This window comes from Haliotis rubra, unplaced genomic scaffold (genome assembly GCF_003918875.1).
Source record: "Haliotis rubra isolate DU_JTF1 unplaced genomic scaffold, ASM391887v1 Scf186, whole genome shotgun sequence".
In the NCBI taxonomy this organism is placed as follows: Eukaryota; Metazoa; Mollusca; class Gastropoda; order Lepetellida; family Haliotidae; genus Haliotis; species Haliotis rubra.
Genome location: NW_025765847.1, coordinates 1,523,667 through 1,543,177, shown reverse-complemented (window position 1 = coordinate 1,543,177; position 19,511 = coordinate 1,523,667). Strand labels below are relative to the sequence as shown.

Sequence of the window (19,511 nt, the reverse complement as noted above, 5' to 3'; positions counted from 1 at the left end):
CTGTGGGATGATTCCACGCCCTGCTACATACTCCCCCATTAACAGAAGGCACGTCCAGAGCCGCATAGTTGGGTACTGAGACTTATTTTGCTCAAATTTGATATGAATGTGCTCAGCCCCACGTTGGGCGGGCGCCAATGTAACGGCCATAAAATTTCCAAGTCCCATGCTGGGATTCGAACCACGGACCTTCTGATCTGAAGATTGACGCCTTGTCCGCATGACCAAAGAGTTTAACCCCGTCAGCAAGCTGACAAGGTAAAGATGTCATCTGTGGGATGACTCCACGCCCTGTTACAAAACTATTCTGCAACTTGAGGATGAGTACCCTTTGTTGCTATGAACCCCTTCAATCTTGTGAACTGGTCAAAATTCTTCTAGTTATAATCATAAAGACTTCTAGTAGACCTTTTGAGGGCTAAAGAGACAGCCTTGTCAGCTCAAGGTGAGTATTCTCTTCTGACAGTTCTTGATATGGTCCATACATGAAGTTCGAAGAGCTCATGTCTTAAGTGAGGTTGCCTTGAGCGAGGATGAGTTTTGAAACCACAATGCCATTTAGAAAGTAGTCAAATGTAACGTATGTTATATTTGGGATAACACTTTCTTAGTAAAAAACAGATTCTAGTACTTCTGTTTGGTTAAGTCCCATCCGGGATTCGAACCCACACCCTCAGAGTCAGGCACCCAGAGCGGGTTAGGTGACTGACTTTGTGTGCTGGCGATTGGGTGCCTGACTCTGAGGGTGTGGGTTTGAATCCCGGATGGGACTCAACCCAACAAAAGTTCTAGAATCTGTACTTTACTAAGAAAGTGTAATCCCAAATATAACATTCAAGGATGAGTTTGGCTAGTTTGGAAGCTTTAGACTTGGTTTTTTCTGATGATGCCATCAGACTTGGGAACTAAAGTCAGTTTGTGCAATCTTTGGTGTGACTCTTGGAATGAGCACTCATGGAGAGAATGCCTTCCCAGAATATCACTAGTGCATCGACCGACCATGCCAATGGATGAGGAACTTGAGATACGAGGGTTGTTGAATCTCGTTGCAAACAGGTCTATCAGTGGACAACAGCTACTTATGGATGTAACATCCATTCTGTTGGCAATAGCTTGTTTGTCCTGCACAGCGCAGCTGCTATCACATTTGTAGCTCCTGGAATGTGTCTTGCTCTTGCTGTTCAGTTGAGACTGTCTGTCAGTTCATACAGTTGAGAAGTCAACCGCATATTAGCCGACCTTGTTGTGCTTTGTAGGTTGATGTACAAGGCCACAACTGTGTTGTCTGTGTGGATCATCAGGAACTTGTTCTTGAGTTGTTGAGCCCAGGGAGATTTGGGCTCTGATTACCACATTAAATCCAGGCTGGTTGAAGTGAAGAGACTTCTCTTCATCAGACCACTGCCTTTCTGTCACTTCTGTGTTGAAGTGTAGGTCGTAAACTGGCTCTTGTTTACTAAGTTCCTCCACAGGTATTCGACTTGACATTAAACATCAAATTGAAAAACAATCGTTAGATATGATGCATAAAAAACCAAAAGAGATAATACAAGTCCATTTTTTTTCAAACTTCATAATCTTGATAGGACAGCTTGGAGTATAGAATAACAAAATATTTCCTCAACCATCCCGGCTGGACATGTGGCGGGCTGGTGCACATGCACGGTGGAGGGGTGCCTTCGGGTGAGATGTGTTTACTGTTTCCCCAACCATCCCGGCTGGTCATGTGGCAGTGGGTGCACCTGCGTGGTGGAGGGTGCCTTACAGAGATGTTTTTATTGTCTCCCCAACCATCCCAGCTGGTCATGTGGCAGTGGGGTGCACCTGCGTGGTGGAAGGTGTTTTTAGGTCTCCCCAACCATCCCAGCTGGTCATGTGGCGGGGTGAGATGTTTTTATTGTCTCCCCAACCATCCCAGCTGGTCATGTGGCAGGCATCTGCGCGTGGTGGAGGGTGCCTTGGGTGAGATGTTTTTATTGTCTCCCCAACCATCCCAGCTGGTCATGTGGCAGTGGGTGCACCTGCGTGGTGGAGGGGTGCCTTCAGGTGAGATGTTTTTACTGTTTGGGGGAATATAACACAGAATGTTTCCACTGTATCTCGGAAAATGCGAGAGAGAAGCAAATAGTCAGGAGTGAGAATTAGAAAAATAATTCAAATCTGTTATAGAGAGAAAATAACAAGGCCTCATTCTTAACAAATTGTTTTTGAAATTTTCTTTATCATTGTGTACATTAATTGTTGAATTATCACTTACATTGTTGCAGAGTTGGGAATGTACGGTGCAGTCGACGGTGCCAAAGTTCACATTCTCACTAAATGACTTGGCTGCTTTCCTGAACTCTGGCAGCAGTTTCATACATGGTGGACACCACTGGAAGAACAGGGTTGAAGTAAGCACAGGTTTAAAGGAACAGCAAAATAGAAGGAAGAACAGGGTAGAAGGAACAGGATATTATTTCATGGACTGACAAGTTAGATGATGTGTGTTCCCTTTACACACCTCTCTTCTGGGTTTGACAGACATGGAGTGGTCATTTCAGTCATGAAAATACATTATTCATGAGTTGTGGATTGATCTATGTACTGCTGTATTTCAATAAGACAATTAACAACAAATGTGTGTTACCCATGCACATCAAGCACATAAAGCATTCCATGATATGATGAACTTAAAGGTCGACATAATCATTTGCAGTATGACAATGATATGGAATCACATTTTACACATTGTATCACAAGTAACAAAAACTTACAGGTGCAAAGAAGTCGACAAACCAGGGATCTTGGCTGAGCACGACTCTCTGAGGGAAGTCTTGGGGCCCCAAGGCTTCCAACTTTGTGACGGCACTGTCTCGGGCAAAGGCAGCCAGGTCATGTGCTGTTAGTCGACCTGTCACAAAACAGTCTTTCATCTATTTGTCTGAGTATACCACCACATCATGGTGGAGTAATTCAGGTTAAGAACATTATGAGGTGGTGGGGTGAGCTAGTGGATTACGCGTTCACTCGTCATTCCAAACCAGAGACAATCCGCACATGGGTGTTCATCACCGTGACATTGATGAGCATTTCTAAAAGCGACGCAAATCTAAACTCACACACTATGAATGTCATGTCATCGCCCAAACCAGAACAGAACAATGTGATACCAGTGACATCCTTTAACACATAATGATATTCCACTACCAACTCCAGATTGAGAGTGAATGTTGTTTTATACCAAGTCATCAGATCACATGTTTCTGGCATTCCTTTGAGGACTCCACTCAGCAGGGCATATTGCTTCACCCTGGATGGATGGGTCGCTCATGCCACCCTCAGGTCATTAGTGTAAACAGGATCCAAATAAGAGCATGAATCAAACCAGCCATCACAAGCTAACGAAGTTGGAAAATCACAAAGTTTACTACATCAAAAGTACAACCCATGCATACCATAATACATCTCGGATCCCCCGCTCTCCTTGAACACCATGAAGGTGGGCCGCTTGACGATGTGCAGCTTCCTACAGGCCTCCCTCATCACCTCACAGTTCACTCGCCCTATCTGTTACACATAAAAAGTACACACTGACCTGCATATATTGGAGGCAGGCAACTTGCATATATTGGATGTAGTCAACTAGGGGTAGTCAACTTGCATATATTGGAGGCAGTCAACTTGCATATACTGGATGTAGTCAACTAGGTTAGTCAACTTGCATATATTAGAGGTAATCAACAAATGGCAGTCAACTTGCATATATTAGAGGTAGTCAACAAATGGCAGTCAACTTGCATATATTCAAAACAGCCAACTTGCATATACAATGTATCAAACTGCAGGTTCATAAATTGTTGTAAAATTGTTGTTTTAACTTTTCATTGTTGAAAATAATTGTAGACTTTGTAATTAGACTATTTAATAAGTACAATGTGTGGAATAAATTCTATTACTCATCAATAACTGCAGTAATGTACCACTTGTAGTCCACAATAACATAACCAAAGTAAAAGTAGACAATAGTGCTCCTATTATTACAAACTTCCTTAAAAATAATAAAGCAATTCATTTCTAGGATTCCGTGTATTTGTTTTGCAGTGCCTCTACGTTCTCTGACTGACATACATGTAAACCTACATGGAAGTCCGCCAACATCGCCGGAAGCTTCCTCAGGTCCAGATCCTGATGTCCCTCTCGGTCCACGAAGTGGATCAGCCACGCCCGGTCCTGCCCAGTCTCCAACTTCTCTCGTATTTCCTTAAAGGTCAATAGCAACTTGAAGCAAGATAACCTAGTAAGCAGTAACAAATATCTCTTCAACACCCTTAGTGAATCCGTTATTTAAAGCTGTTTTGAACACAATTTTAATATTAATGTATGAATTTTTTCTTATCCTGACTCATGATCTTTTGCTTATCTCCCTTCCCTTTTCGAATGGTAGTGGAACACTTGAATCCCTTGAAGTTCCTGAAGCGGACGTAAAAATACACTCACCCACGAGTTACCTCCCTTTTGCCCTTTTCCCGCGCAAACAGTCATGTGACCAGCCTTACTTGTCATTCTCTACCTTTTCGCCAAAGCGAATGGTTGGGCGAGCACTGGAGTCCCTTATACGGCTTTATATCCTTTTTATTTAGGTCCTATTCTTCAAAATTACGCTGTATATGGATTTGGCAATAACTACTATGTATTATTTGTAAAATATTTGTATTTATGTCATAAATTCATCGTAATGTAACTTTGTTTACATTTCATGAAATCTTGCAGTGTTTGCAGGCACAGGTTATCTGTGGCTGATTCTCACCCCCAGTGCCCTTCATGCAGAAAACCATGTTCTTCCAGCTTGCGCTGTACTTATTGTGTTGAGTTATCAAATCTTCAAATCTTCAAACCGGCAGTCTGCTGGTACGGGGGCCAAGAAGAGATCGGCTACAACGCAGTTGACTCCGACTCAAGCTAAGAAAAAGACGTCATCTTCTTCTACGTCGCAGAAGAAAGCATCTGTTACCAGATCGGAGGGTAAATCTACGCATGCTAGTAAGTCAATGCAGCAGAAATCCTTCAACAAAGAGATATTACCTCCACATGAAGTAGACGTTTTTGATGACCCCCCGTTACTTCTACCCGAAGTACCTACGAGATCAGCGACTCAATCGACTTCTACACCTACTAGATCGTCCCCTGCAACGATCACAGCAGGCCAGCTGTTTAACGAACTACCACCTACTTCTCAACGAAGTTGAGTTGCAGAACACATCAGCATTCGAGAACGCTTCGTCTACACCGCAGCAGCTTCAATCAACGCAGAACTTCGACCCGGGCGAATTTATGAGACAATTCACCAACCAGATGATGGCCATGATGGAACGTAGGTTCGAGGAAGAAGCAAAGGCTTGGCGAAGCCTCTCATCTACCTACACCATGTGCAAACCTACGGACCTGCGTGAACCTACTCCTCATAGAACTACGCCTCAAGAGAAAGGTTGGCGAACGTACACCTTTGCGAAGATCTCCACAGTCAGACGACTCTGTCATCTTAGAGGAGGATAGAAGAGATGAGATGCCTACTCACAGTTCTACATTCGCGAACCCTCAACGTTCGAGAACATGGAAGGATCCATCTCCTACACCTAGCCCCTCTAGATCGAGATCTCATATCTCTCACAGACGTTCGCAAAGTCACTCATCACGAGACAGAGGTTCGCAAAGAGAAGGCTCACATCGAAGAAGCTCGCGAAGGGATACATCTAGCAACAGACGTACGCGAAGAGATAGCTCACATCACAGAGGTTCGCAAAGAGATGAATCTACAGATAAAGGTTCGCGAAGAGAGCACTCTCAAGATAGACGATCGCATAGGGAGGAATCTTCAGATAGAGGTTCGTGAAAGGATGATGAAGGTTCGAGAAGGGATACAGGTTCGCAGATGGATGAGTCGCAGAGGCCTAGCTCTAATAATCAGGAAACTCTGGATCAGCAAGCAGACTTCACCCAGACTCAGAGGTTACAGCGTGGATTGCCAACGGGTTGAACTTGAAGTCTCCTTCTAAAGATAAAGATGAAATCTACACTTATATGATGCGTAACGACGACTTTGACTCCTTCACCATCCCGCCGATTGAACCTTTATCCAAGGTACCCTCTAACCTACGCACAGCTTTCGCAAAAGCATCCAAGAAAAAGAGTCAGCATCTTCCATCATTTAATGTGAAGAGATTCCCCTTACATCATATGGATCCATTTACAAAGACGCCTGAATGGGATGATAACATAAAGTTAGTCAACGACTCCCAAAACAAGATGTATAAAGTGGAAGATAAAAAGTTATATCAACTGGATATTGCTACAAGGAGATCCTTCTTTGGGTTGGCCAGGTCCAGAGCCATCAATGAAGCATTGATCAATAAATTCCAGAACTCAAGTTCGGAAGAGGATAGAATGATAAATTCGGCCCTCATAACACAGAAGAAGGACCAATACTTTTTATCGGACCATCTGGCATCTATATCGACAGGTTTCACTTTACTACGCAGACAAGGGAGGCTCCTACTATCTTTGGAGGACAAATAGACGATGTAGCTAAGGAAGCTACGCACGACTCTAGAGAAGTTATGATGATAAATCCATAGACACTCTGGCCAACGTCATCCGTCATACTTTGCAAAAGTATAACAGAAAGTCCAAATATTCCGGCATACAGGAGGTAAAGGAGAAGAAGTACTCCAGCTTCAGAGGCGGCACAGGATCTTTTCGTCGACCATCCGGAAATTACAGAGTAAACTCAGGGAGAGGACGCACTTCCAGAGGATCCAGAGGAACTAGACATTGATATCAAGGTTTGGATCGACTGGAGTCTTCCACCCCCAGCCGTTCCTGTAAAACCGTCGACAGTGGGTGGACGTCTACAAAGGTACTGGAAAATTTGGGGAATACTAGAGGACGACTACGTCTCCCAAGTACAAAGAGAAGGATACAGAGTACAACTCAAGGCCACACCTCCGCTAACCCTCAGCCCAATGGTCTTCGACTATGCAGAGGAGCAGGCAGACAAACTACAAGAAGCCATCAACTCACTACTTATGAAGGAGGTGCTAGAGATAATAGATCAGCATCATCTCACTCCAGGAATCTACTCCCCAATATTTCTAGTACCCAAGAACAACTCCAAGGAGAAGTTCAGACCGATTTACAACATGCTCAAATTCAACAAAGACTATCTACTGAAACCAGAGAGGTTCACAATGATCCACCTACCTCAACTCAGACTACTCGTCCGTCCAGCAGATTACATGGCCAGCATAGACCTACAGGATGCGTATCTACACATCCCCATACATCCAAAATCAAGAAAGTATCTACGATTCCTATTCAGAGGGCAGCACTTCCAATGGAACGTCCTACCATTTGGAATATCTTCGGCTCCGTGGCTATTCATGCGAGTAACCAAGCCTATAGACGCATATCTACATCATCGAGGTCTACGTAATGCCTTCTACTTGGACAACAGAATTCAGGTTCACCAAGATGCCAGTCAACTCAGACTACAGCTGAACTTCACGATCAAGTTGCTCACTCAACTAGGATGGCTGGTGAACCTTATGAAGTCAGAGTTGGAACCAAAACAAGATCTGCAACTTCTGGGGATAAGGTTTATCACAACACAGAATTGTATTGTCGTCCCAGAAGATCGTTGGGTCAAGAAACAAGCCATGATTCCACCAGCAGTCATCTCTCCGTTAACACTACGATCATAGCAAGTTCTACTCGGTCTACTAACCTCGACGCAGGACTTGACTCGCACAGGAAGGTTACAACTAAGACCGCTGCAATGGTTCCTGACAAAACATCTAGACAGCGTCGACCTTATCTTGCTGCCAGACAACCTCAAGAGGTATCTACTATGGTGGACACACAGGTCGAATGTTTGCAGAGGGACCTATTTACAAGAGACAGCCTTCGACTCACATCTCTACGTAGACGCTTTGATACAAGGCTGGGGTGCGCATCTCAACAATCAAGTTGCATCAGGAAGGTGGTCCAAAATAGAGCAGCATCTTCACATCAATCTGCTGGAGATGAATGCCGTGATCAACGCCTTACAACTATGGTCGAGCTCGCTAAACAAAATGCTGATGGTCCACACGGTCAACTCTACAGTGGCATTCTCCATAAATCAGCAAGGATCCACAAGGTCTCCAAGCCTGCTACAGCTCACATTCCAGTTGTTCCATATCATGGAGTAAGCAAACATCTGGATAAAGGCGTGTCACATACCCGGAGCCAAGAACGTACTTGCAGACGCTCTCTCCCGACCACTGCACCCGTCACCTACGGAATGGATGCTCCATCCAGAAGCATTCTGGCTCATCATAAGGGAAATTGGATCCCTTGCATAGACCTGTTTGCCACAAGGTTCAACAAACAACTACAGACGTTTGTCTCACCGTTTCCAGATCCTCAAGCCTGGGCAACAGATGCACTGAGCATATCTTGGGAAGGACTAAACACTTATGCGTTTCCACCCCCGATATTACTACCAGAAGTACTGTTGAAGATCAAACAGACACAGGCGCTACAACTGACCTTGGTCGCGCCATACTGGCCAGCAAGAGTATGGTTCCTAGACCAAATAGAAGATCTCAGAAGTCCAACAATCAAGTTACCAGATTGGCCGAACCTACTCATACATCTGCACACCAAGCAAGTCCATGGGAACCCGACAGCGTTCCAGCTACACGTGTGGACTGTATCAAAACATGTTTGAAGAAAAGAGGATACTTCGCCAGGCCAGCCAAGGCAGTAACAATAGCGTTACGCAGATCTACACGTAACCTGTATGATGACAAGTGGCTGAAGTTTGAGACTTATGGAAGGCGGAAAGGCTTCACTGCGATGAAAGCTACTCATCCTCAAGTGGTGGAATACCTGTGTCATCTTAGACAGACCAGACATCTGAAAGGTACGACATTATCTATATACCTCGCCGCCATCAGTACAGTGATTACCATGAAAACAGGCATCAAGTTGACGAAAGTACCAGAATTACTTGCTCTGCTGAGATCTTTTAAACTGGAGGACCAGCAAAAGAAGTTCAGAGCTCTGGGATCTGAATGTAATTCTACGTCATCTTACGAGTGATGCCTACGAACCTCTAGACCAGACTACCTTCGAGCTGCTGACACAGAAGACTGTTCCTGCTTGCGCTAGCCACGGCAGCTCGAATATCAGAGATACATGCACTGGACTTTGGTCGAACCGATTCGACACGGGGCAACATGCTGCAGTTCATCTAGGACTTAGATGGGACTTCATTGCCAAGAACCAACTACCTGGTCAGCCAGATAGACAGTTCCACGTACCAGCGCTATCTACAATGCTCGGCCCAGAGGATATAGAAGACCTATCCTTGTGTCTGGTCAGAGCCCTGAAGATATATCTTCAAAAGACTGAGACAAGGAGACAAAAATTCAAGCGCCTATTCATCCCATTATCAACAGAGACATCAGCAGAAGTCTCACGAACGACGATCGTTCTTGATGAGAGCTGTCATATTGAGAGCCTATAAAGCAGCAGGACTAGAACCTCCTAGAGCTTCCAACCCACACGAAGTCAGAGCACTGGCGTCAACACTGGCTCTGCACGGAAATTGCTCTATACCAACAATTATTGAGGGCTGCTTTTGGAAGTCAGACACAGTGCTTGCCAACCACTACCTCCGAGACATAGCCACTGAAGACGTCTCAGGCATTCACCAATTTGGGCCTCTCGTTGTAGCACAGCAACTAACCGTTCCTCAATGGCACTGAGTTGGAAAATCTCACCCTTTATCACGTTGGCTTGTTGATAACTTTTACTAAGGGAAAAGTATTAGTTTGAAAGTCCATGCGCACAGTCTAGGACAGGCTGGCATGAGTGATTAAAGATCCTGTACCGGTAAAAATCTTACCTGTATGTGAAGGGGTCGCAACTTATTTATGATAAAGATCTTATCATAATCTATGGATTGTTATAAGACTGACTGACTGAGTTTAGTTTTACGCCGCTTTTAGCAATATTCCAGCAATATCACGGTGGGGGACACCAGAAATGGGCTTAACACATTGTGCCCATGTGGGGAATCGAACCCGGGCCTTCGGCGTGACGAGCCAACGCTTTAACCACTAGGCTACCCCACCGCCCCGATTGTTATAAGATATCTAGTAATAAGAAGATACTAGTTTATCTGTAGCCACATGAATCAACATGATTCAACTTGTCTGAGACTGAAGTAAGACAAGAAAGTGGTCCCCCCGAGTCATAATGGAAGTTGGAAGAATAGGATCACGGAAATGCCGTTTCGCAGTTCCCATGGGGGGGATACAGGACCTATCTAAGGACAGCTGATGAATCCACGAAGTGGCTTGACCCACCACCAATCCGTCAGATTCTATAAGCAAGAGATCATGAGTCAGGATAAGAAAAAAATATGTAATTTTTCAAGTAAATTTGATATTTTTATACTTATCCTGACTCATGACGAGAAGCCCTCCCAACCTCCCCGCTGAAGACACTTTGAATTTCACAGCAGATCCAAGTGCATGGGCAGAAAATCATGAGAGAGTGACAAGTAAGGCTGGTCACATGACTGTTTGCACGGGAAAAGGGCAAAAGGGAGGTAACTCGTGGGTGAGTGTATTTTTACATCCGCTTCAGGAACTTCAAGGGATTCAAGTGTTCCACTACCATTCGAAAAGGAAAGGGAGATAAGCAAAAGATCATGAGTCAGGATAAGTATCAAAATATCAATTTTACTTGAAAAATTACATGTTTGTTGACAGATCCCTTGGAGATCTTCAGGGCTTCAGTGACCAAGGTGGACCCTTGCGACATTGAAAAGAACATGAATATAACGCTGACAAACCACAGATCATAATGATCATCCTGTCATGAATACTCTGCACAACATGCATAGCACTAGGAAGAAGTAAAGAACCAACAGATTCTTTCATACTACAAACTATACTCTGTGATATACCGGTAGTATAGCATATCTACAGCATACAGCATATATATAGTATGCTATACCTATATGAAAGTGTCATGGCAAAACATACTAACTGCCAGATTAGTCATCACATCAGCCGACTTCTTAGAAAAACTGCCAGTGTTTATGTGACATTTTATTCTGATAAAACTTTGAAATCAATCCTGAGAGCGATTGGAAGAGGTGGCAGCAACCAGATCGAACCCAATCCCAGAGGATGCATCTACAAAATTTGTTGTGATTGTGGAAGCAGCTATATTGGAGAAACTTGCCGGCCGTTCAACATAAGGCTAAAAGAACATAAAACTTCAGTTGAAAAATCTGATCTCAAATCTGCCCTCTCAGAACACATCATTAAAAATCCAAATCAGTCCATCAACTGGCAACACACTGAAATCCATCAGTAACTTCTTGAATCAATCAATTAATAAGAAGATAAGTACCCGAGATCAACAGGGATCAAGGGGTTTACCTCCCTAACGCCTGGTGTATCACCAAGAAATCATAGACTCTCAAACCACTCTGCTGTGAAAACATACTCGTTCTTATTGTAAAAACATACCCTATCATTGTATTCTTCTCTTTCATCCCACTGCATTGTTTGTACATACTTAATTATATCTCCTTCCCCCCTTGCGCTTGTATATACATATTTACATATCTGGCTTCCTGTACATCAATATATATATATACTGTATTGTTCACTATGATCATTATCCACCTGACGAAGGGGCAAGAACCAGCCCAGAAACGTTGTGTAAAATAAATCAAGAAGTTGTTATCATTAAGATTTGTCTTGTATTACTACACCAACTTCTAAATGCCTTTGAAGAATTTCATACTAACTGTTGTAATATGGAAGAATCACAGCACAACTGAGTAATTATAGTAATATGAAAATTTGATCCTTAACATTTATGGAGTAGTACACATGGTTAATATTTTTGGTCACAGAAGCCCTGAAGATATCCAAGGGATATGCCATTAATCATTAACCTTCATGTATCATCTAAATATCATGATATTGTGTCACAAGACAACACTGAGGCTATCCTGAGACGCTTATTATGAGCGTTGTCTCAGCAAAGATTGTCGGGTACAGCTTACATATAATATACTGAAAAGAGAGAAAGAATGAAAAGACTGGATGCCAGGAGATACAGGATCTAGGTTGGCCACAATGACTTGATTATCATCTTGTGACTATTTAATGCTAGTTGAGAAGTTGGATTCTCCTCTTGGTCACATCAGACATTAAGATCTGAACTCTTATGATATGTTCATGAATCAAGCAAGAGACAAACTATCTAAAGATCTCATGTTTCATTGAAGCTGCTTCCTCACCTTGAAGGTCTCCTCATCAAGCGGCGTGACATCGGGGAGTTGAGACAGGATATCCTGGGCCAACTCCTGTGCCACCAGACTAGTCAGTTCCTGGACACAACAAAACAATTGTCTGAGGTTAAACACAGTATGATTTTAGCATGGAGAGATTGTCTGCACGCAATTACTTTCAATTTCATGAACATTTTCTGAAATATCACTACACTCCACTCAGACTCGTGCCCCAAACTTCCACGCTCACCTCGGAGACCCTCCTACTCGTTGCAGCGTGACTCCGACCAATGTCAAAAATGTTTGCCTGTTGTACTCACCAGCCCCCGACCAATGTCAACATTGTTTGCCTGTTGTACTCACCAGCCCCCGACCAATGTCAACATTGTTTGCCTGTTGTACCTACCAGCCCCCGACCAATGTCAACATTGTTTCCCTGTTGTACTCACCAGCCCCCGACCAATGTCAACATTGTTTCCCTGTTGTACTCACCAGCCCCCGACCAATGTCAACAATGTTTGCCTGTTGTACCTACCAGCCCCTGACCAATGTCAACATTGTTTCCCTGTTGTACCTACCAGCCCTTGGCTAATGTCAACATTGTTTGCCTGTTGTACTCACCAGCCCCCGACCAATGTCAACATTGTTTCCCTGTTGTACTCACCAGCCCCCGACCAATGTCAACATTTTTTGCCTGTTGTACCTACCAGCCCCCGACCAATGTCAACAATGTTTCCCTGTTGTACTCACCAGCCCCCGACCAATGTCAACAATGTTTGCCTGTTGTACCTACCAGCCCCCGACCAATGTCAACAATGTTTCCCTGTTGTACCTACCAGCCCCCAACCAATGTCAACAATGTTTCCCTGTTGTACTCACCAGCCCCCGACCAATGTCAACAATGTTTGCCTGTTGTACTCACCAGCCCCCGACCAATGTCAACATTGTTTCCCTGTTGTACTCACCAGCCCCCAACCAATGTCAACAATGTTTCCCTGTTGTACTCACCAGCCCCCGACCAATGTCAACATTGTTTGCCTGTTGTACTCACCAGCCCCCGACCAATGTCAACATTGTTTGCCTGTTGTACCTACCAGCCCCCGACCAATGACAACAATGTTTCCCTGTTGTACTCACCAGCCCCCGACCAATGTCAACATTGTTTGCCTGTTGTACCTACCAGCCCTTGGCTAATGTAAACAATGTTTGCCTGTTGTACCTACCAGCCCCCGACCAATGTCAACATTGTTTGCCTGTTGTACTCACCAGCCCCCGACCAATGTCAACATTGTTTGCCCGTTGTACTCACCAGCCCCCGACCAATGTCAACATTGTTTCCCTGTTGTACCTACCAGCCCTTGGCTAATGTCAACATTGTTTCCCTGTCGTACTCACCAGCCCCCGACCAATGTCAACAATGTTTCCCTGTTGTACTCACCAGCCCCCGACCAATGTCAACATTGTTTCCCTGTTGTACCTACCAGCCCTTTGCTAATGTCAACATTGTTTCCCTGTTGTACTCACCAGCCCCCGACCAATGTCAACAATGTTTCCCTGTTGTACCTATCAGCCCTTGGCTAATGTCAACATTGTTTGCCTGTTGTACTCACCAGCCCTTGGCTAATGTCAACATTGTTTGCCTCATAGAAGTAGGTGCCGTACTCATGGTCCAAACTCCCACACAGATCCGCACTTGTGTGGCAGTTGATGCTGCCGACCCTCACTAGTTCTTCCTGGCAATGAAGAGGGAGATGAGTCAATAGCTGACTTACCAAGGTCAGGTACAGTAAGGCCAAGTGGTGTCTACTGTGCACTGAAGTGCCTGCAGATTGTGGGTCTCTGTTTCTCTATGTGTGTGTGCCTTTGTCCTGTTCACTCATCATCAATATGAATGTTTGGCAAGCATTTGAAAACATTTCTTCATATTGGCTAGACCTATATAACCATCATAATAAGTGATTTTCTCATAATATTTTAAGTTAGCTCTTTTATATATTACCATCTGTCATTTTAAGTTTGGAAAATATAGGAAATTTATGAAGTGTAGCCTTGGGAGAAAAACATTGAAGTCAGCTAAGTGTTCTCATGATATTACTTTGCAAGAACATGAACAACAGCTTTGTATTGTAACATTATAACGTATGGTATGGATTTACAACTTCTGTATTATTTACAACACATCATTTCTGGGCTACTTCTTGTCCCTTCATCAGGTGGGCAAGAAGTAGCCAAGAAACATTGTGTTATAAATAATAAAGAAGTTGTAAATACATACCATATGTTGTTATGTTACCATCCAACTTCTAAATGCCCATCAAGCATCTGAGCATTGTATTGCATGTAAGATTCTATAAAGCGAAAAGAATAGGTCACACTCGCCAGCTGACTAATGTTTTCTGATCGGCTGATGGAGTAGGTGAGGCTTGTGTTGTATTATTGCACTGAACGATGTCACTGATACTTTGAGTGTTAAACATATAAGATACAGTCAGTGAAGTTAGCATTATCATGTACTTTGTATTTTGTAAGAACTGACTTCATTACATCTTTCTAAGGAAGCATAAACGTAAAAACAACTGAAGTGCACACTTTGTGCAAACAAGAATTGAAGATTAACAGTGTAAGCACAATTTGTTTATATCTGTACCTCAACACAAAAACTATTGAAACCCACTCTTTATTAAAATCTCATTCACAGACGGATGGACATTTCCAATGGATTAATTGTTTGTGATTACACAATGAAATTTAGAAAGTGGTTAAATGCAACATATGTTATATTTGGGATTACACTTTCTTAGTAAAGTACAAATTCTAGTACTATTTTTAGTTGAGCCCTATCCGGGATTCTAACTCACAGCTTTGGGCCGTGGGAGGTACACAAAGCCCGCCGTCTAGACTACCAGTTGTCCGACTTCCATTTTTGTGGAAATCGCGGTAGCTGAGCGGGTTAGGCGGCTGACTTTGTGTGCTGGCGATTAGGTGCCTGACTCTGAGGGTATGAGTTTGACTCAAAATAGTATTAGAATTTGTACTTTACTAAGAAAGTGTAATCCCAAAAAATACATATGTTAGATTAATTGTTTGCGTAGAGATAGTGCCTACATCTCATCATGGTATCATTCAGGGATGAGAATGAAGTTTTGAGAAAAAATCTGAAAACTAGCATCTATCGGATTTAGACGATTCACAAAAATGACTCTTGGCCTTATGAAATTCCCAGAATTCTGCAGTTCCTCGAAAAATTCTCATCCCTGTATCATTAGCAAAATACACTTGAATCCCAGAATGTAAGGAATGCCTATCATTTTCCAGCTTGCTTACCAACATGGCAGCCAACTTCAAACTGGTTTTTTCCTCCAAGCAATCTGCAAATACATAATGTTCCATGTTTCATTTTCACAATATTCGCATATTGATATGAGAAAATATTTATTGATAATTAAAAGTGATAATTATCTATGAACTCCCAATCCATATAATATTTCATATTATGGAACATACGGTGCATAAGCTAATTGGCTGTCCACCTGTGACAACTTACTGATGTAAGTCGATATTAGCTTTTGACAGCTGGTGGCACACTGATTGTGCCTGATTTGCAAATACAGTGTTTGAAAATTGAATTATTGACATTCAACTTTGTAAAATGTCAGGAGTCCTTTGAATTATCATTTTTTTAATTTGTTAATATCTTATGATTTACAAAAACACTACAGGCATCATATCAATATCATCATTCATGTCACTGATACATCATATGACAGAATATGGCAAGACAATGCAATCTATACATGATGTTGCTAAACAACAGGTTTAAGTCTTTTCAAAGCAAGAAATACATATTTTGAAAGTTGATTACAGACATTAAGTTTGTTACTTGAAAATAATGAAAACACTTTGTCAAGAGCTGGGAACATGTAATAATATTGTTAACGGAGACATAATACACAGACGCCTACCTCCCCCTTCTCCACAAAAGGTAATGACCCAAGGGAGACCACTCTCATCGTCTTCCACCTCTGCCTTGAAATTTCCTTCCCAGAGCTCAACAACCTTCACCCTGAGCTGCTGCATCGCATACTTCACAAGAACCTTGGTGCTGCGGTCACCATGATACTTCTCGCGCTGCACAAACAAGAAAACTTGCAAATCAAGTCCTACCTACAGCTGATGTCCATGAGGACAGACTAGGGATCATGCACTTAAACTTTTGTCAATTTTCTATAATAAAAACCAATGTACACAATTCTTTTTTCACAACAAATTCACAATAACCTTGTCATAAATATGAAATTTCATTACTGACTGTACTAACTTATGAAACTATTTACAGATTACGTCTGTGACTTTCACTGTGACCTTGACATTTGACACAACCATTACATTATAAGTCGAGTTTGAACAAACGCATCAAGTATTTCCTGTTACAAATGGCCTCACCTGTGGGTACATGATGAGTGATAGGTAGCTACAGACAGACTCACCTTTAGGTACGTGTTGAGTGATGGGTAACTACTGACAGACACACCTGTGAGTACATGATGAGTGATTGGTAGCTACAGACAGACTCACCTGTGGGTACATGATGAGTGACTGGTAGCTACTGACAGACTCACCTATGAGTAGATGATGAGTTATGGGTAGCTACTGACAGACTCACCTGTGGGTACATAAGTGATGGGTAGCTACTGACAGACCCACCTGTGGGTACATGATGAGTGATAGGTAGTACTGACAGACTCACCTGTGGGTACATGAGCGATGGGTAACTGCTGACATATTCACCTGTAGGTACATGATGAGTGATGGGTAGCTACTGACAGACTCACCTGTGAGTACATGATGAGTGATGGGTAGCTACTGACAGACTCACCTGTGGGTACATGATGAGTGATGGGTAGTACTGACAGACTCACCTGTGAGTACACGATGAGTGGTGGGTAGCTACTGACAGACTCACCTGTGGGTACATGATGAGGGATGGGTAGTACTGACAGACTCACCTGTGGGTACATGATGAGTGATGGGTAGCTACTGACAGACTCACATGTGAGTACATGAGTGATTGGTAGCTACTGACAGACTCACCTGTAGGTACATGATGAGTGACGGGTAGTACTGACAGACGCATCTGTGAGTACATGAGTGATTGGTAGCTACTGACAGACTCACCTGTGGGTACATGATGAGTGATGGGTAGTACTGACAGACTCACCTGTGAGTACATGATGAGTGATGGGTAGTACTGACAGACTCACCTGTGTGTACATGATGAGTGATGGGTAGTACTGACAGACTCACCTGTGGGTACATGATGAGTGATGGGTAGCTACTGACAGACTCACCTGTGAGTACATGATGAGTGATGGGTAACTACTGACAGACTCACCTGTGAGTACATGAGTGATGGGTAGCTACTGACAGACTCACCTGTGGGTACATGATGAGTGATGGGTAGCTACTGACACCCTGCATGCGGCAGAGTTGCCAGTCATCCTCACAGTTCACAGCCCCGATGCGGATGACGCCTTCCAGTTGCCTGGCAACATCTCGCCACTACAACACACAAATATTGTCAGAATCTGTGCTGCAACAACATCTGAAGCACAAATATGAATGTTCACCATACAACAAGAACAAAGGCACCAATGGAATACAATATATCAGTTTCACTATACTAAATGTCATGTTATTATGAACAAACAGATTCATAAAAAACATTTTCAGTGCATACATAAAATAGAAGAGATACATAATTGTACTAGCAGATTTAACTAATTAAAATGGCATAGTAGATAAGGATGCAAGATTTACATTATGTATTTTTTAACAAGGACCAACTTGGAAGGCGATTCTTATTTGTAAATAGCTATTTTGAAATATTGCACCATAGTCTTCTCATTTATCACTAAATGGAAATTTTCACAGACTAAAGAACATGTTAGGTACTTATGAATTTATTGCATAATTAATTGCTTTATCAGGCCTTCAAGCTATATGTCAATAAGTTTGAAAACTAAGGAGAGAAATAGCAGCAAAACTGAAAACACCATCAAAAGAAGAGTCATCATGAGATGACACATCCCCACAGTCCTGTGCAATTCACAACTACAGCATGGCTACACATGGCCATGTTTGGTTCACTGGAATTCGATACCTTCAGTTCAGTGACGAAAACACTTCACCACAAAATTGATCTGTGTAGCATGTTTCTATAAGAAATATTCAACAGTTTAGGAGATTTTATCGAGAAACAAGCACAACCCCCATTTTTAGTATAACTTCAAGTTCATGTCATGAAAAATAAAATACAAAAATTAAATACTAAAATATGGATCCAGATCACCATTAGCCTCACATAGGGCTGGATTCACTGGTTTAGGAATTTTGCTCTGGAAATGGGAAAGACCATGGAGAGACAGATAGATGGAAGGACTGACATCCTGAGTGCTATATATAGAGGATATTATATGAGTGCCCATGTAGGAGTGCTTGGGAAATAACAACATTTAGGCACTCGTGTCGTAAACATAGTATGATATGGGCACGAACATAATATTCTGTTTATTACCGAAGTTGTCAAATTGAGGAAAATAAAACCAAATCTACTTTCTAACACAGGCTAACCGCCACTGTCGCCGCATGTAGAACACAACGTCACAGAAGAAAGGTGATGTCATAGCCTTGTTCATGACATCACGTCACCATGACAAGTGATATTTTGCCCTAGGGCATCGTATGAAAAATATGAACCCCAATATATTTGCCCTCGTAGGTAATAAACCCTGTTTTCCAACTGGGGAATTATGAAAATGTACTGCGACTGCAAGCCTGAGTCATGTGCAGCAGTCACTGAGAGTCTATTCATGTCCAGTAATAGGGGTGTACTTACTGTGGGTGCCAAATCATGACAGTGGGAGCAGTGTGTTGAATAGTAGTTGATGAACCAGATGTCTTCTGTGCCAGCCACTGACTGCTCTGAAATAGAGGGAGGATACATACACATGAACAGTTTTACCTCCACAACTACTTACACCATTGTCATTATTTCCATATCTACATAAAGCTGTTATTTGTGTACTTGTTGAAACAGTCTCTCATTTACCTCTGTTTAACTGTCAAAGTCAAGCTCAGGTAGGTCTATTGTTATGAGTATAGAAAACAG

General features: G+C 42.8%; 1 protein-coding gene across 2 annotated transcripts in view; it reads right to left on the bottom strand.

Moving 5' to 3' along the window:
* The window catches only part of LOC124273963 (dnaJ homolog subfamily C member 10-like), a 57,864-nt gene that overhangs the window by 24,025 nt on the left and 14,328 nt on the right, over nt 1-19,511 (bottom strand). For both annotated transcript variants that reach the window (XM_046709303.1, XM_046709304.1), the window contains exons 5-14: nt 19,239-19,324; nt 17,777-17,902; nt 16,306-16,471; nt 15,668-15,711; nt 13,954-14,076; nt 12,353-12,442; nt 4,123-4,242; nt 3,438-3,549; nt 2,757-2,893; nt 2,258-2,374 (exon numbers count right to left, since the gene is read on the bottom strand). In XM_046709303.1, coding sequence (XP_046565259.1) covers nt 2,258-2,374; nt 2,757-2,893; nt 3,438-3,549; nt 4,123-4,242; nt 12,353-12,442; nt 13,954-14,076; nt 15,668-15,711; nt 16,306-16,471; nt 17,777-17,902; nt 19,239-19,324 — 1,121 coding nt within the window. The remainder of the gene's footprint in view (nt 1-2,257; nt 2,375-2,756; nt 2,894-3,437; nt 3,550-4,122; nt 4,243-12,352; nt 12,443-13,953; nt 14,077-15,667; nt 15,712-16,305; nt 16,472-17,776; nt 17,903-19,238; nt 19,325-19,511) is intronic.